The sequence below is a fragment of the Acanthaster planci genome, linkage group LG18, assembly GCF_054643075.1.
Source record: "Acanthaster planci isolate LZ-2023a linkage group LG18, COTS_SCS, whole genome shotgun sequence".
NCBI lineage: Eukaryota > Metazoa > Echinodermata > Asteroidea > Valvatida > Acanthasteridae > Acanthaster > Acanthaster planci.
The window spans coordinates 1,389,019-1,416,929 of record NC_141794.1 but is presented as its reverse complement, the minus strand read 5'-3'; the positions used below and the strand labels follow the sequence as shown (position 1 = coordinate 1,416,929).

Below are 27,911 nucleotides of genomic sequence, written 5' to 3'. Positions count from 1 at the left end.
TACTCAGGACATGACGCACCATGACAAAATGAATCCACAAGTGTACTTTATAAATAAGTACGTACACATTTGATTTTAATCAGTGATATCAAAATGGTAAAACACAACTTCCATGAACGGACAATACACCACCACAAGACCATTAAAAGATAATGAAAACCTTTGGACTAAAGTGAGACTGGAAGACATTTTCAGTTGTCTGAAACACTTCCTTGCTATCAATTTGCAGACAAAGTTATAATTTGCTTCTGAGAACAGACTTTTGCCCAAGTCTGATCACATCAGAAACTGTAGACTTGATTGCAAGATCTTAGTTTGGTCTACAAGTTTAAGCATGAAATTTCAATGTTCATGTATTGAGTTTAGGTCCAAAGGTTTTTTAATTTTAATGACGCTAATTGAAAAGCATTAAAATTTCTTGCAGAATTGACGTGTACAAGAACAAAAAATAAACATGGCCACAGCTTCACACCCTGACATTTTCCTGTCATTGTGAATTGATTCGCCAAGCGTAAAAGTATAAAAGGTTCAAATGCATATTTTTTGAACTCGAGACTGGCTGACCCAGTCTGTCCATCGGATACACAAAGTATGTGTGACAGTTCCCTGTACAGTGGTTTGGCCATCAATTAAATAGCTGGATCTGCCTTGGAATGCAACATCGTGGGCTTCACATCATCCATCAGGTGGAATCGAAATGTGGACTTCTGAGTTCAAACAGCACAGATCATCCAATGACAAGGCACTAGGTCATAAGAAGACAGTCACTTTATCTTGTAAATTTCTGGTAAGTGTATTTAATAAAAGTCATACTCTGCATGAAATTTATTGCATAGCTACAATTCCCAAAGGTTATCTTCCATGTACACTAGCGCGAGGTTTAAAAGGATGCTGAAATAGATCACATAAGCAGGCTGAAGAACAAAGAATTTCAAAGACAAGACAGTACAAAGAAGATAAATGAGCCCGCTCAAGAAAGGTTTCATTCTTAAAAATCAACATTTACAATCGCAAGACAATGCTCGTGCCCGAGTGTAATAATGACAAAGAACAACTTATTCCAGCCCCTCCCCGTATTATAATAGCAAAAAGTAACCTTGATCCTAATGCTAGCAGGTGTTCAGTCATGTTTCATACCAAACAATCTCAAGGGAAGCTTCCATGGCTGACATTCTTTTTCCAGAGGGTACTTACATCAGTCCCAATTAAAAAAAAAAAAAATCAATGTACCTTTTATGAATCGCAAGCCAGAATGACAGTATGCTGCCCTCCTGCTAAGGCGGTAACAGCCTTGCGATTTTCTAGTTGCTTGCTTCTGACACGAACCGGTGATGGCTCGTCATCTTCTTCGCCGGTACCCAGCTGGAGATTGCTCCCCATCCCCCAAGAATACACATCACCTGACCCACAACAAGAAAATAATAATGGGCTCAGTATTTCGGGAAAGTATCATCCATAAATTTTTGTTGGTGAATGCAGCCACCTATTCCCTGACTGAGATCGAATCCCAGAAAATGGTTCGTTTTGCAACTTCTGAATTAGCTTGTGAAACAATGAAATTGATCTGAATTACAAATGTGCTGTTTGCGATTCGTAATGTCCGAGTGTATGTCCCTGTGACCAGTACCATTTTTAGGCATTCAAATAAGATTTGTCTCAGGTGAACGGACAACTTGTCTAAGATGAAGAGACAACTTTAGTGGTCAGTAAGACTGAGATTTTACAGTCCGGAATGGTGATCCTGAAAAAATTTGAAATCATGGAAAGATGAGTGAAAAAACACAGAGGAAAACTGAACTCCAAAATGGCGATATGAAACACTGAGAAAGCTGCGAATGTGGCAAAAGAGTTATTCCTTTCCCTGCAGAGGGGGAAGGCAGGATGGGGTGGGCATAGGAAGGAGATTTTCTCACCCTTCTTCGTTGTACAGATGCTCATGCTGGAGCCGCATCCGATGGTCACAACCTCCTCTGCGTCCAGCACAGCGACTTGAGCCGGCTTATAGCTCTCCTTGCATTCGTCACCGAGACCCAGCCTACCGTAGTCAGTGCGGCCGATTGAGTACACTTTACCTGATGCCACGGACAAAGTGAAAAAAACAAAACAATGTTTTGGATACAACATGAAAGCTCGGAACTTTCTGAAGTTTCAAGAAAAAAACATAGCCCCATGTAAGGTTATCATGACTGGGGCTGAGCGGGCCTGACATTTTCAATATCATGCAAAACCACGTGCAAATTCAACGCTCTGCTTACTGTCTGGAAAAATCTTCGCTCATAAGACAGCAGACAAAATTTGCACTAACAGTAAGCATATTTTTACAGCTTAGCACAGACCTGTAGGTGTACGTGTATTGCCTGTGAACAAAATATTCCACTATTTGGGGATGTAAGCACAGAGTTCTGATCCTAAATGCATAATGCCGTGCTGAGCAGAGCCAAGAAACTGATGTTTCACTTTACTGGGGGGTGGGGAATGGCACACACAGGGGCTTTTCTCTACCTTTGGTGTCTAGGATAAGGGTGTGGTGCTGCCCTCCTCGGATATCTTTGACGCTCAGATGCGAGAAGGCCTTGACTTGCTCCGGCATAAACCAAGACTTGGTGTCCTCAAAGCCTGAAAGAAACAAAAACTTATGAGACCTCTGAACACAAGTGCCTCTCCTGTTTGTGGGAAAACATGTCTGATATTGTTGGAAACTTACACCACATGCAATGATTTAAATACTTCACTGTTCATGATTTAAACTTCATTTACTAGACGTTTACATCCACACAAATGATTGTCTGGTGGCTACTCTAATCTGACAGGCAACCTCCATTGACGCCCGAGTATTTCCACCAGGCCTGCCGCCTAGTAAAGACAGCCCAGGTGGTGCAGTGTTGTGCAATTTCCATTGTTCCTGATATTGGCCCAGTGCGTTACTGAACGGCAGTGGCGTCTTTTCAAATGCGGCCGGATTAGTGTGCAGCGGTACGGTATCGCTCATCACTGGAGTGCTTTTGTCCCCGCTGATAATCCGCTGGCACTGAATGCCACAAACAGTGGTATACTGTTTCAAAACAATGACGGATTACCGCTGCTGATGCCAACTGAAAAATGATAGCAAATCCCAGCAGCTTGATCTTTTGTTCCGATTACGGTCTTTTGTTACAAGGCCAATTTCAGGCACCCCGGCTATGCATATGAAGCCAACGTCTCCGGTACTGAGCACCCCGGAGGCAAGTGGTTAATCAGAATGACACATGGTTTACTTCTGAATGGACGGGATCAACCGATTAGGAATTCATATCGAGGGTGGGACGTTTACACGTTAAAACATTTAAAAGGAAAAAGCTTAGAATCCGTTGACAGATTTTCCCAAACGTTTAGATGGAACTGCCCCATTTAGAGGTTTGACGTTTTGATTGACACGATCTGGCATTCAGTTGTATTGTAAACAATGCTTGTAAAATGTAATGTGATTTTCAGAACACTTTACTGCTCGGTCACATCAAAAGAATACCATCAATTTGTCACTGGGAATTGGTCTCAACCATTTACATTGTACACAATTTGTTGTGTTTAGAGACTTCAATGACACCATGGTTTGGGTGGGACGTTAACACCCTGAAATGTTAAAATGGCATGGGAAAGTTTTTTCAAATTAAACGTAAATTTCCACCCTTCAGTCAATATCTGCCTAGAGAAGGAACAAATGGTTGGAAATAGCTTAGAGGAAGTGATGACATTTGGTTACCTAGCTGGTGGTAGTTGTTCAGACCCCAGCTGTAGATGCCGCCACCTTTCATACTAGCAAACGTACCGTAGGCCGTGCACCAAATATCATCAAATAGAACCTTGCCGTGGCCGCGTATTCTCCTGCAGTGTACGAGGGTGGGCTCGTGAAGAATACCTACAAGGTTGATCATGTAAAAAAAGAACATCACGGAAACTGGGAACCAAACATAGAATTTTAACGAGCACCAATGTACACACAACTCATAGGTCACACTTGACTCTTGAATAGTTTTTTTTAAACAAACATTTCTTTCTCAACATCACTGGTCCTGCACGGCCTGTAACAACACTGTGAAGTGTCAATTTCACCCTACCCCCATAATTTTCTTACCAGTTCCTTTTCTTCCTCCTCGTAGGGCAAAGATTTCTGCTATCCTTCCTAACTGGCCCTGCTCGCCACAGCCCAGGGAATAAATCTCGCCCTCTGATGTCAGTAGGCACAGGTGGTCATTCCCTGAGGAGATCTTGACGACAGTGTCTTTAAGAGGAATCTGATAGGGGAGTTTCTCTGTGGTACCACCTGATGTCAACCCAAAAGGACCGTTGGCATCCTTCAAAATAAACAAGTTTCAAGAGGAGGCATGTTTATTCGCCACAAGCATGCACATTTACACAGGGATAAATTTGAGTGATTTGATCATAGAGCTAACAAATACCACTACTGAAGCCACCTACCCTGGAACAGTCAAACTGAAAACCTGCTTTCCTGTGGTTTTAAAAGTCCCCAATCTTAGACCCCAGCTTTTAATTACTCTGATGTTCCAGCTTAAGTGTCTGAACAAACGTTATTGGTTTACTGCATGTCATTAGATTTCGGAAGAATCAGTGTTGGGGGGAGGTCTTGGGGTTGGGATCAGTGATGAATAATATTCAAAAATTGCTATTAAAACCTTTAAGATGCTAATCAATCGTGGTATTTTGATAACATTACTTCCTGACCTAACCCCTTACCCTGAACGTTCCCCACATGTAGGCCTTGCCATCTTCCGTCAGTGCAGCAGTGTGTGAATCTCCACAGCTGACCTGAACGACCTTCTCAGCGAGGTCAACTTTAAGGGCTTGGAACTCTGACCCTTCCTCGCTTGTGTCGTGACCTAGAGCTCCTTCATCATTGCAGCCAAAAGTGTAGATCTGGGGCAATGTACAAGGAGAGACACAAATCAAACAAGTGGATAGTGTCGGTCACTTAGTCCTCTGGAGGGTACATCAGACAATCATTATTTTGCTTCACAGATGCATTCAGGGTTTCATCGAGGATTGAAATATATGCCTGTTCTTTCCCAGCCAAGCTTAAAAACTGCTTGTTCTCTCCCGGGAAAATGTTTGAAACTGACGTCAGTTGTTACTAGAATTATGAGGCCATGTTTCCACATGCAACCAGTATTTTGGAAGGAAATACGAAGAATTGTTCTCAAGCGTTAAAGATTTATGTAACAAACGGGGCTTGTGAATTTTGAAGGAGCAAAATCTGTCCATCCAAATAGGAAAGTTGGCAAGATGAGACAATGCTGGTATTATCCTGGTATATCTTGGAGCTTATTAAGGTACATGTATGCTGCAGGAACTAAACGTTAAAATAAATGGAATCTCAAAAACTACTCGTCAACATCATAAGTAAAAACAACAAACAAACAAGTTTTCCCCCAAAACTTTCAACGTTCCACCAAGTAAAAATTACAACGAACATAACGCTGAGAAGAGGGTAAAGATTTTTGATAGGCTTGAATTATCGCACATGGCTGCCTAAATTTGTCCGCATTTTTAACTGCCTGTAACAATCTTAATGTACGTTTCAAGTAACTTGCCTTTTAGCCATAAGATGAGGCAAACAAGGTGAACTGGAACATAAACAGACAACTCACCTCCCCAGCACTGGTTAGGCAGACTGTGTGCATACCCCCGGCAATGGCCTCCACTATCTTCCCCTGGGCACCGTCTGGCAGGGGGACCAGTGTGGGCTTCTTCCTCTCGTAGATGTCCTCCCCCAATCCTAGCTGGCCCACATCTCCCTGACCTAGGGTCAGGACATGACCCTCTTGGGTTCTGTAGGAGCGGTGGGCGAGGGTGGGAGGAACTGTGAATGGGAAAGGGTTAAATTAAGCAGATAACCAAAATATATGTGAATACTTTGCATATATGTAACCATACACTGTGTCAAGAACATTTAACACTGAAATTACTATCACCAATTACCATACCCTTGGCTTTCTTTGGAGGTGTAGGTTCGCCGTTTGCTTGCAATGCAGGTTTCTTCTCATTCTTCACTGCAAGTCTCCTCTTTGGTGGCATGGTTGTTTTTTTGTAGTCCTCACAATTTTTACAAGACTTTCTACATGTTACACAAAAATCAGAAAGTCAAATTAAAACACTTCAATTAAAAAAAATCTAAGCTAACCTCAGAATGCAGGAAAAGGTTTGAGAAAAAAAAGTTGTAAAAATTGTCACTACTATGAACTGATATCCTGGACATAGTCTTAATGTCAATGAAGACTAGCATGACTGGCATCCAACCTAGGCTAGCCTACATGCAGGCATGCTCTCTCATGCACTCAACCCTCAAAGATCCAGATTATTTGGACCTACCCCTACAACAAAGGGGCTCGTTGTCCACTGTGCTCCCACCTGGGAGCGTAGCAGACAACGAACTGCACAGATCTGGGGGCTATTTGGACCATCTCTACTAAGATGGGGTAGATTTCCCTAAGAACTCAGCTGCTACCTGGTAAAAGTGGTCATAAGCCCAATTGCGATCAACTCTAAACTTTGCATGCAAGATACAGTGCGTGTGATTGTGAAGTTTCAAATCAATCGGAGAGAGTTGTGATATAAGCTAGTAAGGCCTATGGTTATTTGAATTTCACGGCCTTACACAGGTGATTGGCTGAGCATGCATGTGCACTGGAAATGCATATTGGGGGACCTGTCTCCATAGTCTGGAAACACATGTGCGTTGCGTATGAACGCATGTCTGATGGCATAAGACTGATCTGAAAACTTTGTGTTTCCTTTGTGAATACTTCAATTTTCCCTGCTAAATGTGACTTTTTGGGGCATGTTAATCAAGTTAATGTTTCTACTTTTATGCATACGGCTAGCCTAGGTAATTGTACTTGTAGGAAGAATTAGTCACATCCACAAATAAGCCAATTTCCCGTTCCGGCGCCATGTGGATTTAAGTACCTTAGCACAAGGAAGTGGACAAAGCCAGAGGGGAACAAATTGTCCACAACAATAACAATCGCCAAACGTTACGCAACGTTGTTGTCATGAAATTGTTCCCCTCTGTTAAGTCTTTTCTGAGCATGTGCACATGAAATGTGAAAAAGGCTTATGCATGGAATTCCTTCCATTCCATGAAGCCAGGCACATGAACAAAAATGCACTGTGATAATATTTGAGAAAAAAAATGGGGGGGGGGAATTCTTCCCTCATCCCCCCTCCCCCAGCCACAGCCGGCCATAGTTTTCATGGTTTTTAGCATTCGCAAATAATGCATGGGTGATGTTACACAAGGGTAGAAGGCACCGAGGGCAAGATGGGGCAAAATCATTCATACGGTATTTGTGATAAGGCTTATGGCATGCCCGTTCGTGACTAGGCCTTGGCCATTTGTTGGCCGTGTACAATGATGTAAAATCATGCAGGCCGGCCCTAGCTGGCCCTAAAATGCTTAAACATGCTTGACTGGCAATTGGGCTCTGTATTTGTCACACACACACAGCCTAGAATGGCAAGGCCAAACACCCTTCCGAATCAAAACACGACACATAGTCAAATGTATTCTGTTACATTACTTACAGTCAATTTCACTCCCTGCAATGGAAGGAAAACTGAAATTCATCAATCTAATTTTACCGCAATGTTGAGTTCCTGTCTCCTCTTTGCATTTGCCGGGTAACCTTTCACGTGCGTCAGGAAGGTCGCCCTCAGTCAAGAATTCTCTCATTATTTTATTTGAAAATAATAGTAGAATTTAAGAGTATAAGTAAGAGTAACGCCAAAGTTGAATTAAAGTGACAAAAATAAGATTATATAAGAGTTCACTTTTTTTTTCAACAAAGTTAATAAATGTAAATTTTAAATTTGAAATAACTTTTTGAACGAGCGCAATTGCGTTCTGCACCTTAAACGGTATCTGAAAGGAGTTTTTTTGCAGAAAATGCTCTTTTGTAATCAAAAATTCGAGAATAAATTAGCACAGTGCACTAAAAACCAATGTTAAATATTTAAATGGAAATATTTTTATTCTAGGTAAGTAAATTTTGCAAGTTATTCGACATTCTACTCATTTTTATATGTCCTGCTGGATATTGTGGACTGTACTCTCGTTCATTCGTACATTCCCTGCAGGTAGCGTAGGACGAACGTGCCCATTTCGTCCAAGAGAAACCGAAACACTTCTCGTTCATACCTGCCCAGTAACTGAGATCAGGAGATATTTGGCAAAGTGTTGAAAACAGAGACTCCAAAATGGGCGAAAGATACAACATTCACAGCCAACTGGAGCATCTTCAGTCGAAATACATCGGAACCGGCCACGCAGACACGACGAAGTGGGAATGGTTGGTGAATCAGCACCGTGATTCCATCTGCAGCTACCTCGGCCACTACGACATGCTGAATTACTTCAGCGTAGTAGAGAATGAGAGCAAGGCGCGGGTGAGGTTCAGCCTCCTGGAGAAAATGCTTCAGCCTTGTGGACCACCAACAGAAAAGCCCGCAGAGGAACAATGAGGAACGCATAGAACAATGATCAACAACTTGGTGGTAACTGCACAAAACAGCCAAAGAAAGTCTGAAAGTTATGCCGTCATGACTTTGTAGCCTGTTGGTACATCTGTTGGCAAAAATTACTTGGAAGGAGTGTGGAAAACTGTCAACACAGTACCTTGGTGTAATGTCCTGCTGCTTCTATGCTCCAAGTTCAGTGGACTTGCATCAGCTCTGGCTTTGATTAATTTGGTAGGCCTATTCTATTGGCCTAGTCCCAAAGCATACATGTAGAAAGGTTTGGACATGTTGGATGTGATGCAAGACTTCAGTCTTCTCCGTTTCTCTGTGCTCATTGTTCACAAGGCACCTTCGATCCTGTTGGAGTCCTGATGGTTGCTTGCTCGGCCCAGAGCTCTATATGGGTAATAGAAACGTCCCACCAAAACAATGAGTCCTGTGAAGAGATTAAAGAGCAGCTTTGCAACACATAAAGACTGGAGCTTCAAGTGCGGCATATACACGTACAGTGTACATGTATCTACATAGAGTGCACTAAATATGACAAGTACTTCGTACTCGGCCAGCTTATGTTCTGTGTAGCTGTGCTCCAGACATGACTGTCTCTTTGAATTTCAACAGTTCTGCTTAACTTGAGACTTACTTCTTTGAGACCCAGAGAACTTGTTTACTTTTTGAGAATATGACGGCTTGTCAAAGAAATTATTTGATCGTAAACACTTTACCATGGTTTCTGTCAGCCAGTTGGAAAAAATACATGTATTAAAATGAAGTCCACTTAATATAAAGAGCACTTAATTGTAATATTCATAATGAGGTACAGTTAATTGATTTGAAATTTGTTAATAAGACATATTTTGGACCTGGCAAATTACCTTGCTGTAACAGGAACCTTTTATTGTCAGGAATGAAAAGCAAAGGATTGAGACCTGAAAATATCCTTGTTATAAGCAGAATCTTGTATTAACAGTGCTCTTATTAACGGGGTTTGACTAATTCTGAAGGCCAGTACCTCTTTGATGTTTTTTTGGTTGCATTTCCAGTCCTTTTGCAACATCGGCTCTGGTTATAGTCAGGTGGTTTGGCAGGCATCGGCTGCGATTCAGTAATATTATTCAGAAGATATTTCCCTTCGATTTGTGTTATTATTGTGGTCAAGGTTTACAAGATGGTGAAACAAAAGTAACAGCAGGTACACAATGAAGTGAATTTGGTATGCTTGTGCCTGTGGGTGTCCACATCTTGTCTACATAATGGAAATATATGTACATGTAGCTCTTGCAGAGAGAATAGCTTAGTGTAAAATGCATTCATAAACATTCACAGGAAGTTTCCTGATCAGTTATTTACTGTTTAAAGTTTTGGGTAATCTTTTCTATGCACAGTCACCGTCGAAGTTAGGTAATAAAAGGTTTCCATGTTTTTGTAGCTGACCAGTGGTTGTCTTACAGCTTGTTTTATTCCTCCGTGGCATTTCTGTGAAACTACTCTTCATGATGCATTAACTCTAACCCACCTCAATCCTCCAAAATCCTTCGGATGATTTTGGAGGAATTTGGAGGATTGAGGGTGAATGGCAAAAGTGCATGGCTGATTGCAAAGGATGCTATGCGTGAAGGTCGTGGGTTAGACCTTTTGTTTTTGCTTAGTCATGCCATGCATGAATTCAGCCCTGTATTTCCTTTGAATCAATTGAACTGCACAAGAATGCCATTTTCACTGCCTCAACGTGACAGGAATTGGCGGAAGACTTTGAAGGATTGAGGCAGTAGACACACCTCCAAGTAACATTTCCAAGAAATTTTGGAGGATTGAGCACAGAGGCAATTTTGTTACCCCTCAAATTGGAGGATTGAGGTGGGTCGCCTAGCAAAAAGAGTCTGGGGGTTAGGGTTAAATACTTCTACCACCAGTCGCCCACTGATCCACACATTTCATGCATTTCCTTCACACGCACAATCTGAACTTCCACGGGTTATAGGAAGTGAATTAATAGACCGGACACTAAAGCCTACAATACAAATACGTGGGTATCCAAGTTTTACACTTTATTCCTCTCTTTTTAATGATTCTTAAGTCCCAATTACAACAAAGTCCCAATTACAACAAAGTCCCAATTACAACAGATGCATTTCACTTGCAAGCAAACACTACAAGTTTAAGTTTTCAATAAATGGACGGTCCAGTGGTGTACATAGAGTGACCCGACGAAAGATTTTGATCAGTTATGGCGAAACAACTTGAGTCCAATCCACCTAAGAAGTCCGAAGGTGGCTGTTACTGGCACGAGCGTCAATGGCGTGAGCAGCACGTAATAGCACATGGTGCCTTCCTCTAGACATTCCTGGGATAAGTCTCTATCTCGGTCCTGAAAGAAGACAACATAGGCAACTCCCAGAATGGTAGCGAGACCGATGACTGTGCAGAGGTACGTTCCCGTCATCGATGCCATTTGTTTTTAAAGGTTATTGTAGAGTTTCCGAGAGGATGCTTCACCAATTCAAGACCGATGATCAGGACTGCGTGGATGAACACTTCCAGCGTGTTGTTATATTTCTGATCAAAGCTGCATCTTTGAGAGGACATCAGCGTTTAACGTTCACATAGGAAGAATGCTATGTAGAAGTTTGAAGTTTCCACTGACGTTGGATCAGGTGATACATGCAAATCAAGTCGAGCTTATTTCTTCACCTGCTCTGGAGATCGGCTCCAAATGTCTATTTGGAATCGGTGAAGAGATGCCCTGTTTCTACGGCAACTGGACACCAATGCAAGGGACCACAGCGACATCACGTTATCTTTAAAACAAAACTCATCAGGAACTGAAAAAGAAATCAAAGAATAAACTCTTACATGCACGGGGAAACAGTAGGTCATTGACTGTGGATGAGTCACCTCAGTTAAAAGGATAAGAGTTGATCACTGATATCAATATCAGTGGGTACAGACACATATGCGGGGCTATTACTTCCTCTCTACTGACATCACTGAGAAATAACCCCCCAGGTTTCATCCATCCTTCAAAAACAAAGCCAGCTCATACATAGGCCTTACAGCCTTCCATCGAGCCTAATGAGGTTGTACTTTGTACAACCAAGGTACTACCGCAAAGTTCTCTCCACTTTTCGTACTGGCACTTAGGCCTGCTGGTACTTTTCTAGTACAAATGTACTCACATTCTTCCCACGACCAGCTTGCTCGTGTCTTTTCCTGAAACCATGCACGAGTCATGGCCTTGCGACACAGAAAACCATAGAGGGCGCTATGTCGATTTAGCAGTGTATTATATTCGATGCGTGATGAGTAATGCATCGTGCACCCAACTTCAGATGTGGAATTCATTTTATTTTGCAGTAGGCCTACATGTACAATGCTGGGTGAAAGTCGGATAACAATTATTTTTTAAAAAAAGGCGGGTTCCCTGTGCAATCAACTTTAGTTTTCATGTATTGTTCATTGGGTTTTGCCAGGAGTTATCCATGATTGTGCTACTTTCCTATTTTCCCATGAAGCCATATCGTTGATCCCAGACAATTATTTACTTTCAAAACCTTTTGATTTTTTTTTTCTGGCTTGAAAATCGATAATTGGTCTGTCTGGGTGCGCACATGGTACAACACAACAGTCTTTGACGAGTTACAACATCGATCTGTCCATCCAAGTCACTATAGCGTGGCGCTGTGTAGACCTCTCCTGATAAGATCAACTTGAGATCGATCCACGTACACTATGGTCGAAGACACCTCACCAGCGGCAGCTCAGTCCAAGGCTCCCGACAGAAAGTCCCGCCGCAGCCCGTCGGGCTACTCGCCCACCAGCGCCCGTTCAACTCTACTCGCGTTGCCCAAGACCTACTACCTCGCTCCGGCGGTCGCAGCAGCCGTACCCTGCCGGAAAATGCGTTTAGGAGGCCGCGGAGCGATGGGTCGCTACTGTCGCTTGCTTGTCGTGCTCATCGTCTGTAGCACCGTAGTGTCCATGATTCTGTTCTCCAGGCTATGGTGGCTCGGACAAGAACTGACCGGTGGATGTAAGTCATTATAAAATTCCTTTCTTGTGAGGCCCTCAGTAGAGATATACACAAGTATTTATATTCTGTGCACGGGAACACGTCCATATTGGCAACGCTTCCTAAGCCGCCCCAGTAAGTGAACTTTATTGGGGGCTTCCATGAATAGCAACGTTTGGAAATTTAATAATTGGTGAACAGTTGTGACATCAGCACAAACGTGCCGATCTAGGAAAAAGACTGTTAACTGCGTGTGATAGAGACCGACTCAGTGAAATCGACATGTTACACTATCACTGCACTATAGACAAAACTTGTACAAAACCGGAACATTTTGTCTGGGTATCTAGCACAAAATCGATGATCTTAAACATAGATGAATTTTTTTATCATGCGTTAATTTAATCACCGCGAAGACATGCTCATAACAATCAGACATGCGCAGAAATAATTAACTTAACAAAAACTGCACGTGACTGTGACCTGATTGTGCTTAATAAGTAAAAAGAAGACGCAGTAAAGCGTTTGGTTTTATATGTTTCTCGAAAATGGGAGTCCAGGGGGAAAAAAAGTCCAGAATCCCGTAGTCTGTGAGTGATAAACACAAGATAACATAACCCAGACACCTGCTACCCTTGCCGTCATTTATACATACATTTTGTGCCATGACGTCGTTGACAGTGAACATGCGCGACACTGTATCGTTTTTCTCAAGGTATATTTCTACAGCCTTATTTCGTTTCAGTAGAACAGGAAACTCGTGCAATATTGTCGGTCTCACAGACTTTAACTTCCGTGAACTCGGCTTGATTCCAGTGATTTCCTGACTAATTTCGAAGTTTAAAAGAACAAAATGAAAACGGTACTTTGCTCCTGGGTTCATGAAAGTATAGCAGTTACAATAAAGATCAGGCAATTTGGTGAACTGCACTTAGTGGCTCAGAAATGGCAAGTGAAGCCTCTTTGAATGTCTCTGATAAGTAGAGTTCCTTTTGTGGTCGATGACAGCTTTCCCCGTAGAGTAGTTTGAGAAAAATCTGGACTACTGCTAAGCTTCGCCGTAAAATCGGTGTTACTGTTTACTTTCAGTGTTTAAAATCACACCATTTTCACCTTTTTATATATACGATAGCAGATGTCAGGAGCATGTTCGGAGGCCAACCTAGACTTGGTACGGGACTCGTTTTGTGAAGGCTTGACTATTTTTTCCCCACGATAACCGTCTTTGCCGTTCTAACACCACAATTAACTGGCTGTAGCGATCTAGTCTCTATGCCAGAGCATCTAGAGCCGGTCCTGCAAGGGTCTTCCAAAGATGTTTCGTTGTGTTCATGTCACCATTATGTCTACATGTCACCATTTCAAGTTAACACTAATATCTGCGTCGCTTTCCAAATCTTACCTTGAATTAACCTTTCCAACCAAGTCCTTAACGATCTGTATCATATTCTGTATAGCCTAATCATGGGGGGAAAAATAGAAAGATAATAGTGTTCATGTTACACTGTGACGTTTCTTTAATATCGAGTTTCACATTGTAATTACATATCATGACTTTGACCGAAAATAAGGGATGGCGCGAGTTAAAACGAAATCGAATAACTAAATGAAATGATCATTTTTGGGGATTATCTCATGTCAATAGACTGCAAAGATTGACCTCTGACATCTCGGCAACAGCTGTCACGAGTTCCATGTGGACCATATTTATTTCTAGATAATACTGTTTGCTCTGCATTTCAACTCTTTTTATTAAGCAAATACTAATTATAATTCTACACGGGAGTAGTAATCAGGAAAGCTATACATGTTCTCTTATTTCAATGCCTCCCAGCAGATAACATTATTTTTTACCTATAGCTCCAAGAGATGACCTTCTAAGACCTTGGCGAATGGATTTTTATGTCAACTGTTAATTTGTCAGATTTCGTTTTCGGTTAATAAAATGGTAATGATAGTGCAGGAGTCCACAGTGCCACAATTTGAACCGTTACCCTCTTCGGGTGCCTTTCCATTAACCTTAAAGGTTTAAAATAGTTTGAAGCCTGCCCTCTCGCGTCCGACTGACGTCAAAAATATACTTGCCTATCCACTACTGGCAGGTTGCCAAATCCACAAGCTCTTACTGAAAAGTACTGATAGACAAAACTGAATGAAAACTAGACTTGATAAACTAAAGACTACATCAAAACATAGCGCAGTCTTCGCTCTTACGTACACCGTGATGCTCTCTCCAATAGCTACTTTGTCCAGAGACGTTCTTGAAAATGCTTCCGTGGTGCATTATGTCACTTCAGACAGTTTCATCCTACATTAACATTGTTTCTATCCCTTTCGTCTGTTTTAATGGTCAGAAGTAACGAAATTCTACGCGACATATTTTTCACTTCATGCTTTATACATGTCCATATTCTTTTTGTCGCATAGCTCACGTGGTTTTCGCTTGGTATTAAAACATCATTTGAAAACGATGTCACAATTCTGAATTGACTATCTCAATCTTGCCCGTTTCTAGTGAATGGGCTGTTTGCAAGCGAGACAAGGAAGTTGATGGATCCATTCGAAGAGGAATTCAAAGGTAAGAATTCAAAGAAAGAAAATACATCCGCGCTCAATTTAATTTTATGTGTTTTTTAATTTTCTAAACCCATGTGCTCATTGATGGGGCTTCTTATTAGCTTAGACAAAATTGCATTGTCCATAAACTGTAGGGAAAGACCGGATGCCGCCATCCATAGAATCGATGGAGGAAAAGAAGAAATCCCACACGGGGGATGCACTCCTAGATTACTATCTGACGATGTACATTGATGGGAAGGAGATCACGTGGTACAGTGAGGTCAACAATAGGGACAAGCTAATGGAGGTGATGAAAGGTACGGTACCATCGAATGCCAAAAGGAGCAGTTCTAAAACTAGACATTTCAATCATTTTTGGTTCGAATATAACATTAACTTTTAAATGAAACATATCTCATCTACTTTTTCACAGACTATCTCGCTATGATGCTCGAAGCTGACGTACAAGTGAGATGGGATGACGTCAGCAAAAAGAAAAATGGCACAGCCGTCATATCTCCGAAGCCTACCACCCCGTCCGATATCACTTTGTCTGATTGGCTCACCATAGTCGCCCATTACTCTAACAAGGGCGTAAAGTTGAACTTCCCCGACACCAAGTCCCTTATGTATGGCGTGCCCGTGCTGTCAAATATGAAGAATATACTCCACGCCCCTGTGTGGGTTCACGCTGACATCTTGCCAGGGCCCAATGGCAACACAGTTGTTTCTGTGAATGTCGAGGATTTCATCAAGATGACTAGGTCAAGTCTATTACCTAAACTTTCTCTCTCGCTAGGCTGGTCCTCGGCGTGGAACCCAGACCCTGTCCAGCAAAGGTACACGTGGCAAAACGTCATCGCCATGGCAAGGGCCTGCGCCTTGATCAGGGCGCCAATCTCCTTTTCGGTGAGGGCTGTTTTTGTCTCCAAGTCCACTCGCCAGCTTAAGTGGCTGTTGAGCTTAGCCAAGCGCTTCACCGTCACTGTATGGGCTGACAAATACGACATTATGCCCGTGGCCGAACTGGCATACTTCAGGCAGGTTATGGACCGCAAGCGAGTGTTTTACAACCTGCCGGCGAGCTTCATGGAAAACTTGAAGGCTGTGAATCCAATTACCAAAGCTGTTGGCACGGAAGGAGAGGAAGACCAAGGACCCAAGTGGGATAGGAACTTGTGGGATCCGGTTCTGATCCACGACAACTCCCTGGCCTTTCTCGGCAAAGAGCAAGCGGTCCTAGACGGGCCAGGCAGCTGGCTGGTCTCAAAAGTGCCATACAAAGCCGAGATGAAAACATCTCACACCACAGTGGTCAGTGGTAAGGTGCAGTTTGTGGACACTGAGCCCGCCACACCGTCGTCGAACTCGGGACTGGACGTTTACATCCGTAACTCCGGCGTCAACCCACCGCTGCCGGACCAAGTCCAGGGCATCCGCCTAAGAATACTCCAAGATGGGTCCCTCCAGCTCTCTCCAGTCAACCTGAACCAGGCAGGCGCATTCAAGCTACAGTCCACGGCAAAACTTCCCGCTAGCGAGTGCTACTCGTTTCAGCTGGTGGATAAAGGTGACGGGTACCCGTTGTATTGCATCGTGAAACTCTGGCAGTGCACCCCAGGAGAGAGTACCGATATGGACCCTGCGACCACCAGTGTGGGTCTGCATTTGAACGTTGCCTATGAGATGAACAAACAGCTATTCTACGTTGCCGTTAATGGTGGAAGCGACAAAAATGCGGTGGTTCTCGAAGAGCTAGCGGTGGATGACAAGGCCTGGATCTAAGAACGTCCCTGCTTGTAATGAGGCCTATCAGGGTTGACGAGCAAATGAAAGAAACTAAACCAGGACTATTACCTCAGACCCATGGCACCCGTGCTCTATCATGCACTACACCGTGCGGACATTCTCGGTTCCTCAACTGTCGTCCTGGGCGTCGTCTTGTGCTCGAAGGCGGTTTGGTCAGTGGCTACGTCTATTTGCTGTCAGATGGTAATGCCAAAATACGGAAGCCCTGACCGCAGAACGAGTCGATTTGGACGTGGCCTGACTTCGAATGTGGGACTTTGAATCAGTTTCTCAATTCAATCTCGCAAGTTCGAGTGGAGGCCTTTCTTTGAAACTTTTGCCGCCATTTCATATCGGCGGACAAAGTTTGCAAGATGTTCACTGTTGGCAACAGCTATTGCCTGGAACTGCACATTACAAGCCTATCCCATTTAGTTCATTTAGTATTTGGTAGTAAGATTTATCGCTACTTTTTAAAACTGCGTGAGAATTGTTTAAACACTGAAAAATTGCCCTTTTTTCTTTGCCGGGGATCACCACAGTTTTTTCCTAACAGAGGATTGGAAAGTGGGTGCGGTCAGAAGCCATGTCTACGCAGTCAGCAGATATCACACCCGTGTATGACTTGGCCAATGTTAGCTCTGCATTCCATTCGGGAAAGTAGACGGTCCGGCAAAAGAGAGTGATCTCCATCAACTTAAATTTGATCAGGATGATTAATTAGAAGTTTAGAATGCACTTTTGTGACGACCCTCTGCATCAGCACCGTGCTGAAATAGTCATGCTGAACTTGCCACTGCTTAATTAAAAAGTATGCGCAGGTTTGCGTTAATTTCAGTGGTCCTTCAAGATCACATAATTGCATGCACGTAAATCAAGAACAGGTGTAAATCTTCAGCATGCTGCATGAGGCAAGTCTTAATCCAAGATTAAGACTTTCAGTGAGGGGATTTTCTGTATACAACCGTGAAAGAAACTTATTTGGACCAATGTAAATGTACGTAATATTTCCATGTTAAAAGCGTGGTCCCAAACATTTGCCTAAAAATGTTGGATCCTTTACCTATCTCTTACTGTCAGCTGCGCACTTTTGATCGATTTCACAAGAACCAATAACATGATCCAGATATTACAGTGTTCAGCGACACTGAAAAATACATAGCGTGATTTGGACTGCGGTCGAGTTACTGCCGCTTTTTGTGTAGAACTGTAAATACGTATGTGTCCATTTTGAATGGAAAGAAAAGGAGAGAATGCTTGACTGGAATCAAGTAATAAAAGTGATTCATTTGCAAAACAACCTGCTTCAGCTGTCACTGGTCTGTTCATCTGCATTAATCACAACATGGGACGGTGACCTCTGTCTGATCACACGAACATTTGTAAGCAACTGGGAGGAGATTCATGAAAGAGGGAGGGGCAAACAGAGAAATATTTTCCTCATGCACCCTCTTAATGGAAATTGTCTACAGGTTTTTGTTTTGTTCCCTTATTTTGCACTTACTTCGAACCCCAAGCTCAAATTTGAGGCGCATAATCTTGGGGCAGATTATGCTCTTTCAACTGATACATCCACATATTAAAAAAAGGCAACAGGCATTCCATCATTTGTAAGAAAATGCTTTTCAAATTTATTTAGACACTGATTTTCTTTCTGGACATTTAAAATTACAAGAAGCACAACATGCATTAAAACTGAATATTTACAAGAGCTCAACAATTATATTATTTTCAATAACACACTGACACCAAAGCATGCTTGTATTTTTTTAAGAACTGTTTGTTTGATTGGTTTACTGAATTAGAAATATTTACTTGGTTCCTCGATTCATGGAACCCAGCCCACAGGGCTCATAGTGAGACTGACGTATGATACGTCTGGGCCCTTTAATGTCACACTCATTTCCGTTCAGATCTGATAACGCTATTTTGGGGAAAATGACAGAGACGGAGGAGCAGTGCTAAATAATACGGGCTCGTATTGGTAGTCATAGTGTACATGATCACCGGTGTGCTTGTTAATTTGTTGGGAATTCGAGAGCTACGTCATTTCATGTAATTCTAGCCAAATTAGTATTGCGACAGAAGTTTTCTAGCAAGAACCAGCCAAACCAAGCATTAGATAGCCGGAAGGATTTTTCACAGCCAGTAAGTCGAATCAAAGCAGAACATTTTAAGGTGTTAAGTGAAATTATTTCTTCTTAGACGGAATCATGGGCGCCGACTCTGACGTTTCGCTGACGTCGTGATCCATCTCGACCGGATTCTGATATTCTCGGCACACACCGCTCCTCAAGTCCATGGCAACCAGCGAAATGTCCGCCTCTGGATTGGTGAAAGCGTCGGGGGAGCCAGCTGCGGCGTCCTTAGCGCCCTCTTTGTCGGCCACTAGGTTGTCCTTGGACACCTTGGCTTTGGCAGATGCTGCTGGCGCCTTTGTCTGGCTGGCAGCTGCCGTGCCGAGTCCAAGGTCGACTTCGTCGTCCTCGATCACGGCGCCCAAAACCTTCTCACCGGCGGGTACAAAGACGGTAGCACAGGTCGGGTTACTGATGACCTCCACAGAGTCGATGTTGTGAAGCATGACCTTGGGGTCCTCGTGACGGGGGGTCTTCTTGCGGCCAAACTTGCAGAAACAAGCCAGACCGATGGAGAAAAGCAGAAGGACTAAGAGAACGATAAGAGGGACGACCCAGTTCCATGGAATGGAAGACCACACCATTCTGTCTCGATTCTACGATGCTTGACGCTGCCAAGACTATCTGCAATACAAAAAAATGAAGAAATAAAACAGCCAAAGTGGCACTGGACAAAAATCTCGTGCATGCGCCTGGCTTCAGTAAATGCACACGTTGGGATAAAGACAACAATCTGTTCACAAACTTGGTCCTGCCTTTGAAGAGAAACCGTTGAAACGAGAACAGAAATGAAATCGACGAAATCTACAGAGTAGATTTGAATAAAAGGCTCTGAAAAGAATCTTGAGGTTTTTCGTTTCAGGAGGTTTCTCCTTTTTGGACAATAAAACTGAATAAATCTTTCCATAGAACATGTATCAACACTGACAAAAACATTGCGGTAAGGGTTTAACTCATCATCGCAACGCAGACAGGGTTCCAAACCAGGGGGAGTCTGTTGCCAGAACTATACATTTATCACTTGCTTACCCACTATGGGCACAAGACCTCTATTCTTAATGCTGCTATACGCCTTTAACCTTCACCTGACAGTGGTTACTAGCTTGGTACCCTCAAGTTCAGTAATTAGAAACGGAAACTTGACGACCGGTGACAGATCCCCCAAATGACTAACTCTTGCAACACGAACCTAAGGGATTATGAATCATGGTTCTTGCTCCATATTTTATTTGGTAAGACATGAGTGCAATTTACTCGAAGTTTCAATTACCAACTTTAACTTTTAATATGGCGAATCAGAGCTTAAGTGTCGGTAGTTAACAGGCAAAAGTTTTCAAGGTTTTAAAAAGAGTATTCAAATGATAAGAAAATTCAAGCCGAAAAAGCACTATTGGGAAATATTGTTTTGGACACTTCCTAATCTGTGACCCGACGGAAATCTTTTTGATAGGTGTAATTTTCCCATCAATGATTGTAAAATCAACACATCAAGAGACTCTTATGTTCCTGTTTTGAGGTATGACTTTGAAAATGATCATCCTGGACTGAACAACAATACAGCAGTATCTGTGATCCTCCAAAAATTATGCAGCCAACAAATACCATTAACGTATCGTTAGACGGTCATTTAAAACGAAAGGGCAGCGAGATTTCGTTTTCAAGCCTAACTCGGAGCCATCTTGTTTATGGACTCACTTTCACTAAGTTGGTAATTTCAGTTTCGTGATTTGTCAAAAACTGATAGGATTCCAGGCTGCTAATATTACGGAAATTTTGAAATGCTGACAAGAATTCCTAGCTCAATGCAGTTTTGTTACTGTTGGTAGATCACGCAAGTTAAAACGAGCCATCAGAATGTAAATTCATCTTGTGCGGTCCCTCGACCTGTGTGCGTACTTACTGTGGGTCTTTAGTTACTGCTAAGTCCGTTGGTGGCGTTCTTTATCTCATCTCACAGAGAATGGATTACCTCCTCCAAACCACTACTTCCTTCGCAAGTCCAAGCGTTGACACAGTAACAAAGAATCCCCAAAGTTATTGGTTTGTTTTCTCGTTATTTATGGTTCCCCTTTAGGCCGCATCCACACGTCATACCTACAAGCATGTGAAGCATAGCACTGCTCATGCGCACATGCGCGACTTCTGTTCGAGGGATGTAAGTCAATTTTTCTTACGCACTTGCAGGAAATTGGGTCTCCCTGCATAATAACTGATAGTTGTCAAGGCTGGCTGGTAAGGAGGGCTGTAACGATATGCACAACAGGACCATCGTGACTAGTCGACTGGAAGGATTGGACCAGATCTCAAATAACCGAGAGTGGGCGGGAGAGGGCGCAGTGATACAATTAATCTGCATCGATGCCCTTTCACAAGTGACAGCACCCCGCCCCCCCACAATTCTTGCGCTAACATTAGAAGTATCGGACCACGGACTGGAAGAGAAAGGTATGAGATGAGGAACTCGGGGAGACATTACCTGTAACAAGGAAGGTACTGGTGGCCAGGGGTCGTGAGCAATCGACGGCGAGAAAGCATGGACAGGATGGCTTCGTGTTCCAGCTGTGTGTGCTTGTCTTAATCAATTAATTAATAAGTAAGTAATCAATACGACTGAAATTGTCTTCTACTTGGTAGAATTTGTTAATTTGTATTAACGTATGCAACAGGATGTGTTGAAATATTCCATTTACCTTGAACAGTTCATCTCATTCCCCCTGTCACCCCTCTAGCCATGTTATGGCATGTTCTTCTCGCAAGTAGTCGTAACAATCTCCTTATATAATGAAATTGGTGCTCTCGTGGCACATACTGCTGCTGCATGAGGTGGTAAACAGCCAGAGCAGCCCGTACTTCATCAAGCGCTTGAAGACCAGCCACGTGACGGGATCTCGACCAATGGGAATGACCCATTTGTCTTAGGTACATGTATTTGTGAAAAAGGAATTAAATTGAGCACTATGTGCAGAAGTTTTAAGTGTAATGTTACTTGCGCTACTTCGTTATGTGTTCGCCACATTTTGTAGAGTATGGGTAGTTGGTAGTATTGTTAGCAGGGCCAGTGTCGTCACATGGCCGGTTCAGTGTCGTCACTGTGCCGGTTCAGTGTCGTCACAGTGCCGGTTCAGTGTCGTCACATTGCGGGTTCAGAGTCGTGACAGTGCCATTTCAGTATTGTCACAGTGCCGTTCAGTGTCGTCACATTGCCGGTTCAATGTCGTCACATTGCCGGTTCAATGTCAGAACATTGCTTGTTCACTGTCGTCATATTGCTGGTTCAGATTCGAAACTGGAAAGCCGATCAATTATGAAAAAGGCGTAAACATATAACTTTGTTTTGTTTTTATTTTTTGAGAGCAAAATTGATTGTAACAACCACCTGTTTAAAATAACAACATAAATTCTTAGAAAATAGCCGGATTATACTCGATTTTTTGAAAGCCGTAACCTAGCACATAAAAAGATATAAAGATTCACTATCGAACAAAATGAAACATCTCTTGATTTACATTAAGTTCTTTATCTTTTCAAGCCTTAACAGTTCTACAAAGAAAAGGTCTCAAATCAAAGTGCTGGTCGAAGTCTACGACTCTTGCCATTCATGGTGTGGAAGTGCAAGTAACTAAGGCTGAGCACCTGTCGGATTATTTTATCACCTGCAGACATAGGACAAAAACCAATTCACTTCTTCGTTTATGACTTCTAACGGCATGTGTATGTCTGGCTTTCCGTACGCTAAGCTCATCTGCCAGACATCGTAGAAAAACACACCGGTGCCGCGGAACGTGTCCCGTAATATGCGACCCCAGGCCCAAAGGGTATAATCACTGGCGTAGACTGCCTTCAGTACATTCTCGTGTTCCCTGGTGTGAGTACCTTTTAAGACAACGGGGACGTCAGGGCACCGCTCCCGTAACCGAAGCACAGCTTCCTTGAGAAGATTCATCCGCTCAGCGAAACTTTCACGTGTCCATTGGGTGAAATGGCCCCACGGACATAAAACTATGATGTATTCATTGCACTGGTTGCTCCGTATGTTGTCCAAAATATCCACCTCGTATGGGGTGGTATCTAAATATACCTTGGAATTTGTCACAACTCGTGGATGAAAATAAAAACTCGTTTCTATTTTACTGTCTTGATAGTAATGATGTATAACCATTTTGTCTGCTCCCGTTCCTAAGTGCTTCCAAGGATATCCCATTTTCTTTGCCAGCAGGCTGTACCAACTCCTCACATTCGAGTCGCCATGAATGAACACGTGTTTCTGACGTAAGCATTCCCGGACGGCTTTTACATTATCCCATTTCTGGACCTTGCACTGGAGGTGGTACCAGTCCGCGTCGAGCCAGAACCCATGGTTCAAAGGGGGCTCCTCATCAGGATTGCAAATTGGTGCTTGAGTTACGATAGTGGCGTTGCTTTGTGCTTCCGAAATAAAAAAGGAGGAAACATATTTAAGTTAACAACAGCGTAAGACAATATTGCGGGTATTTAGAGGTGGATAATAATTGAAAAAAATTGATAGTTAGGAAAGTACCACAGTTCTGTCTATAATTGGTATAATTCTGAAGTCAGAGAAGACCTTGTCATATTAAGTCAGACAGACAATACTCACTTCCGATCGTAATTTTCGGGGGTCCTCGTGTGAGTGGTTGCAAATAGTTCTTCCTGGAAAAAAAGTTCCAAACATTTAGCACATAAGTATAACGAACATTTAGAGATACACGCATACGTATTTTCTTCTACAATAGTTCCACACACCTAAATTGTCACCTACAATATGAAGCCAGTTTATTATTATTAATGTAGCTTCACAGGGACCGACCTACCCATCAAACAATGCTGTGTCATTTTGCAGTAATTCCCGAGTTCTGTTGTTAACCATGTTTGGGTCGACTGCAACCGTTTTGAAATCTTCACACTTGGCAACTCGTGGCTTCTGACAGTAAAAAGCCGTCGAGCCCATGGCCCTGGGATTGTGATCGACGACGCACAGGTTAGAAGTGGATGTCAAATTTCTGTGCACGAAGCATAAGGCTGTTTCAATGGAGTGCCTCCCCCAGAACTCCGCTTTCCAAAAGACTCGTCTTTCGACCGGCCAATACTTTTCCCGCAGCCATTTCGTAGCCTCGCTCGGGGCTGCCAGAGTTATGTGCACGAACGCAGTTCCCTGCCAGCCAACATAGAAGTACACGCTGTACGAGCCGTTATTGTGGTCCACGACGGACCCAGCGGTACGCCCTCCCGTGGTCGGGTATTCACCGGCCTCGCTGGTGAGAATCGTAAACCAGAAATCCCCACCGGACGTCTTGTTCCTGCCATTTGAATCCTTGGCTTGAATGACAAAATGTGCAGTGTCACCGACGTGGAGGGTCTCGCCCACCAGTCTGTAGGTTGACTTGAGGGCGCTCGTCAGTGCCCCGCTGCCAGTTAACAAAGAAGGCCGAGTCTTTGAATGGAACGACGTAATCCGGGGAATTGGCGACAGCTGTTGCATCGGAGAAATCTAAGGAAGGAAATTTGGAACATTTCCAAATCAGATGAACGAAAAATAAAAATGATGGAGATATAAGCCTTTGAAACCTACAAACAAGCTAGGTGGGGAGACTCTTTCGAAGGGGCAAAAAGGGCGCTAAACACGGAGTAATACCTGAAAAATATTTTGGATACCTGAGCATCTTGCTACTCATCAGGCAATCACTTTTTCTTTTAACTTATAAAATTATTTTCAAAATGGAAACTTCAGACCTTGTCCTGCCTATAAAGGACAGCTTTAAAATAACCATGAAAAGTCTTCCAAATGTTTTTGAAATTCTCTGTTTTGCCAAACAAGCTGTAGGGTGAGGGTATCCTTGTAACATTTCCATATGGCATTAACTGACGGTTTCCAAGCATTAAATATGGAAGCTTAAGTCTGGTAAACTTCGAAAAGCAAAAACCTGCGACCCACCGTCGACACAACACGATGGGTTGGGGGCAGTAAGACAACGCCCATTATCATAATGTGCCATGGCAGTGCAATTGGCTAAGTTCGTGTTGAATAATTTTCCCTGGTAGATAAATGTCGCCCCTATATTTTGCTCGGTACCATTCTGGTGCGCCGGTCTGAACCGGATGTAACTACTCTGTGCCTGCTGTACTTGATTGGTATTATATTGAAAGTGCTTCTGCAACTGGCAAGCCACATTTTGAACGTGTACATTGGTACTCATTGTGTTTACACGAAAGCTCCGTTTGTAAACTAGGGCTATAGCGTTCCTATGGCCTGGGATTTCCCCGTGACGAGAAATGGGCCTGTTATCGGTTGCACGACAATCAACCGTTATGGGCATTGACGGAATTTTCTCCCCCTTTTTGGGGGGGGGGGCATAGCATTTTTTAGCGGTGGATCGGAAGGGGGAGGGAAATTTCCCCGGGCTGGGGGCCTTAGCGCTCAACGATATCATACCGACTAAAATCGGGCAAGCCATACAAGCATCCAACATTAATTTCGACTGGTACTTCAACTTGTAGAGAAGTTTTCAACCCTTTTTATCCAAAACTGAGTGTCCCGGTCCTCCTCGATTGCAACCTTTTGGTAATCATGAGTGCAGCATTTATGTCTCCAACAATAAGCTCCTATGGCTCTCTTAGGCCAAAGGTATGTTTCCCTTAACATTCAGCGTCAATTCCATAGAAAGACTGGCGATTCTCAAGCGACTAGTGCTAAACAAGGGCAAAGACAGAAAAGTACTCTATAAGCTTACCTTGACGTAAAGAACTACCGACAAGAAGACGGAGAGAACAAGAAACAGCAACGGCCAACCAAATCGGCCGGGACAGGGTCGGATGCAGTACGATACTTTCATCGTGCATGAATCGCGTGATGTCTAAATTAAGCGTCTGAATCTGCAGTGGCACTCTCACCAAAATCGACCGAGGCAAGTCGACTCATGAGCATCATTTTGTCGATGGCCAATCTTCTGTTACAAACCTGCGAGACACGTATGCATGCAGGATCGCATTTGCTGACGTCAATCGTTGGGTAGCGGGTACCCACAGAATTTGGGACACCAACGGAGTAATTTTTCAATTCCCGTTTTAGTAGTTCACCGGATATTCGTCATTTTCTCACTGACTTTGCTAGGACAAACTCATCACACGAGACACAAAACCGCAATAGCATGGTTGCATAGTGTCTGCACCAGACACTGGAGAAAATAGGCTGGGCTACCTGAAAATATTCTCAACATATTTCCCAGGAAATCATAGCGGAAAACAAAGCAAATGAAAGAAGTTTTTAAGTGCATTCTTAAATAGCATGCACCACATATTAAAGGTGCTATACATCTCCGAATTAAACGTAATTGTGCGTTCCTTTCGCTAACGTGCTCCCCTCCTAGGGAAAAACCTGGGAGAAAGAGGGAACTATGACCCCAATTTTGGGGAGGTCGACCATAGGATTACCATAAAGATATTTATGCAGTAGCCTATGTCTACATAAAGGGAACTAAAGTTTTTCAGGAACTTAAAATTATTTGCCCCCGTGGAAGAATGTGAGCAATACGGGCGAATCACAACAGAGTGCCACCAAGAGTTTGCAACGCGTTGGCCAATCACAATGCACAAAATCTGTCGACCCTTTCCAAACGCGCAAACAGATTTTGCGCACTGTGACTCTTGGTGGCGCACTATTTTGAAATTGCCGTATAGTGTAATTCGACCCCCAGAAGTAGAAATAATTACTGCGGTGGTGCAACGCTCAGGGACAGGTGGTCCGCGCACGTTTCATGCCTTAGTTTTCAGCCGGGCGTCGTGTTTGCCATATGCACGCGGGCGTCAAGCTAAAGAATGTGCGTGTGAGCGCGGCGCCACCGCAGTTATGGCGTCTAATCTAGACACCGCATGCTAAAACGAACCCTGATTGAAAGCACAATCATGCACCAGACTATTTTACATTAACATACATATCCTAAACTTTTGGATGTGCATGTGATCCAAATCCTGGGTGAGAGAGCAGGTAGCCATGGGGGCATACGTCGTCAACACCATGGGGACGAAGTTGCCCAGGCGAGTTAATGATTATCGTGTGTGCAGAAAAACATTGTAACCAATGTTTAGCGCTGCTGTCCCTAATTAAGGACACATTTCAACAGAAGGCATAATCAGCGGCGTGTCCAGCTTTTAGTGTGTGTGTGTGTGAGGGGGGGAAAGTCAAAAGCAAATGCCACTACGGGCTCAACATGATGTTGGGGTAGAAAAAAACCAAAAGCCTTACTCACGGTACCAGCATCCTTGCTTTCACATTTGCTGGTGTTGTTTTCTCAGGGTGTTGGTGCTAATATCTGATAAATAAATATACCGATTACTTTCTTTCCTACCCACCTATGAAGAATTTTTTGCAAAAAAAAAGTTGCCTCGGGCCCCACCCCGGCCCCCACATGCCACTTATTACTTACAAGTGCAATCGCCCCGTACACGCACACTTTGACTTGGCATGCGCGTGCACTTGGTAAATCAGGATTATCCTATTGGTTGAAGACTGATATAACGCGCGCGTACCACCTGTACACGACGGTCGTGTCAATGGCCGCCGAATTACACTATTGATGGCTTCGCTCGCAGGAGCACTAGGCCTATATAGGGGCGCATGCGTAAGCTGGCATTGCGCGGGTCACGCACAAGGGCCCCGGACTCCACGCCGTTAATTCTTGGCATTCCACGCTCGCATTAGTTCTGGACAAAATTACGTCCCTCCCCATTCAATATGACAAACAATGGACATCCTTGACTGTCAAACCTCAATAATTTTCCCAGACGTTATATGAAATAATTTCATCACTCTGTGTCTTTTTTTTACTATTCAAAAGCCAGGACTGGGCTTAAGCTACAATCCACTTCTCAAGAAAAGCAGGTCTTCCACCCAA

The 27,911-nt window shown here is 43.3% G+C and overlaps 5 protein-coding genes and 1 long non-coding RNA gene across 8 annotated transcripts; 2 read left to right on the top strand and 4 right to left on the bottom strand.

Annotated features, from left to right (window-relative positions):
- Nucleotides 1–54: 54 nt before the first annotated feature.
- On the bottom strand, nt 55–7,703 carry rcc1 (regulator of chromosome condensation 1). Of its 2 annotated transcripts, XM_022237080.2 has the most exons (10): nt 7,579–7,703; nt 5,979–6,109; nt 5,643–5,854; nt 4,732–4,911; nt 4,112–4,331; nt 3,740–3,895; nt 2,503–2,616; nt 1,914–2,072; nt 1,231–1,400; nt 55–745 (listed from the first exon to the last, which is right to left on the bottom strand). In XM_022237080.2, the coding sequence occupies exons 2-9, from the start codon at nt 6,067–6,069 to the stop codon at nt 1,234–1,236; spliced, it is 1,299 nt and encodes a 432-aa protein (XP_022092772.2). In that variant the 5' UTR covers nt 6,070–6,109; nt 7,579–7,703; the 3' UTR covers nt 55–745; nt 1,231–1,233. The 2 variants fall into 2 exon arrangements, with proteins under 2 accessions (XP_022092772.2, XP_022092763.2); XM_022237071.2 differs by having other exon boundaries at nt 55–1,400.
- A 193-nt stretch (nt 7,704–7,896) lies between these two features.
- Nucleotides 7,897–9,944, top strand: LOC147796076 (splicing factor 3B subunit 5). Its single transcript, XM_087148432.1, has 2 exons — nt 7,897–8,031; nt 8,131–9,944. The coding sequence occupies exon 2, from the start codon at nt 8,251–8,253 to the stop codon at nt 8,512–8,514; it is 264 nt and encodes an 87-aa protein (XP_087004558.1). The 5' UTR covers nt 7,897–8,031; nt 8,131–8,250; the 3' UTR covers nt 8,515–9,944.
- A 590-nt stretch (nt 9,945–10,534) lies between these two features.
- LOC147796075 (uncharacterized) lies at nt 10,535–11,876 on the bottom strand. Its single transcript, XR_015428246.1, has 2 exons — nt 11,688–11,876; nt 10,535–11,333 (listed from the first exon to the last, which is right to left on the bottom strand). It is a non-coding gene; the product is annotated as an uncharacterized LOC147796075 (long non-coding RNA).
- A 218-nt stretch (nt 11,877–12,094) lies between these two features.
- Nucleotides 12,095–18,167, top strand: LOC110979757 (uncharacterized). Its single transcript, XM_022235806.2, has 4 exons — nt 12,095–12,541; nt 15,036–15,098; nt 15,232–15,396; nt 15,513–18,167. The coding sequence occupies exons 1-4, from the start codon at nt 12,241–12,243 to the stop codon at nt 16,862–16,864; spliced, it is 1,881 nt and encodes a 626-aa protein (XP_022091498.1). The 5' UTR covers nt 12,095–12,240; the 3' UTR covers nt 16,865–18,167.
- Nucleotides 18,168–18,515: 348 nt separating this feature from the next.
- LOC147796074 (uncharacterized) lies at nt 18,516–21,941 on the bottom strand. Its single transcript, XM_087148431.1, has 2 exons — nt 20,906–21,941; nt 18,516–19,629 (listed from the first exon to the last, which is right to left on the bottom strand). The coding sequence occupies exon 2, from the start codon at nt 19,587–19,589 to the stop codon at nt 19,059–19,061; it is 531 nt and encodes a 176-aa protein (XP_087004557.1). The 5' UTR covers nt 19,590–19,629; nt 20,906–21,941; the 3' UTR covers nt 18,516–19,058.
- Nucleotides 21,942–22,337: 396 nt separating this feature from the next.
- On the bottom strand, nt 22,338–25,959 carry LOC110980543 (NXPE family member 4-like). 2 transcript variants are annotated; one of them, XM_022237337.2, is made up of 4 exons: nt 25,752–25,959; nt 23,835–24,511; nt 23,621–23,673; nt 22,338–23,430 (listed from the first exon to the last, which is right to left on the bottom strand). In XM_022237337.2, exons 1-4 carry the CDS (start codon nt 25,851–25,853, stop codon nt 22,655–22,657), a joined length of 1,608 nt encoding a protein of 535 aa, XP_022093029.2. In that variant the 5' UTR covers nt 25,854–25,959; the 3' UTR covers nt 22,338–22,654. The 2 variants fall into 2 exon arrangements, with proteins under 2 accessions (XP_022093029.2, XP_087004800.1); XM_087148674.1 differs by having other exon boundaries at nt 23,256–23,430; nt 23,621–23,669.
- Nucleotides 25,960–27,911: the final 1,952 nt, after the last annotated feature.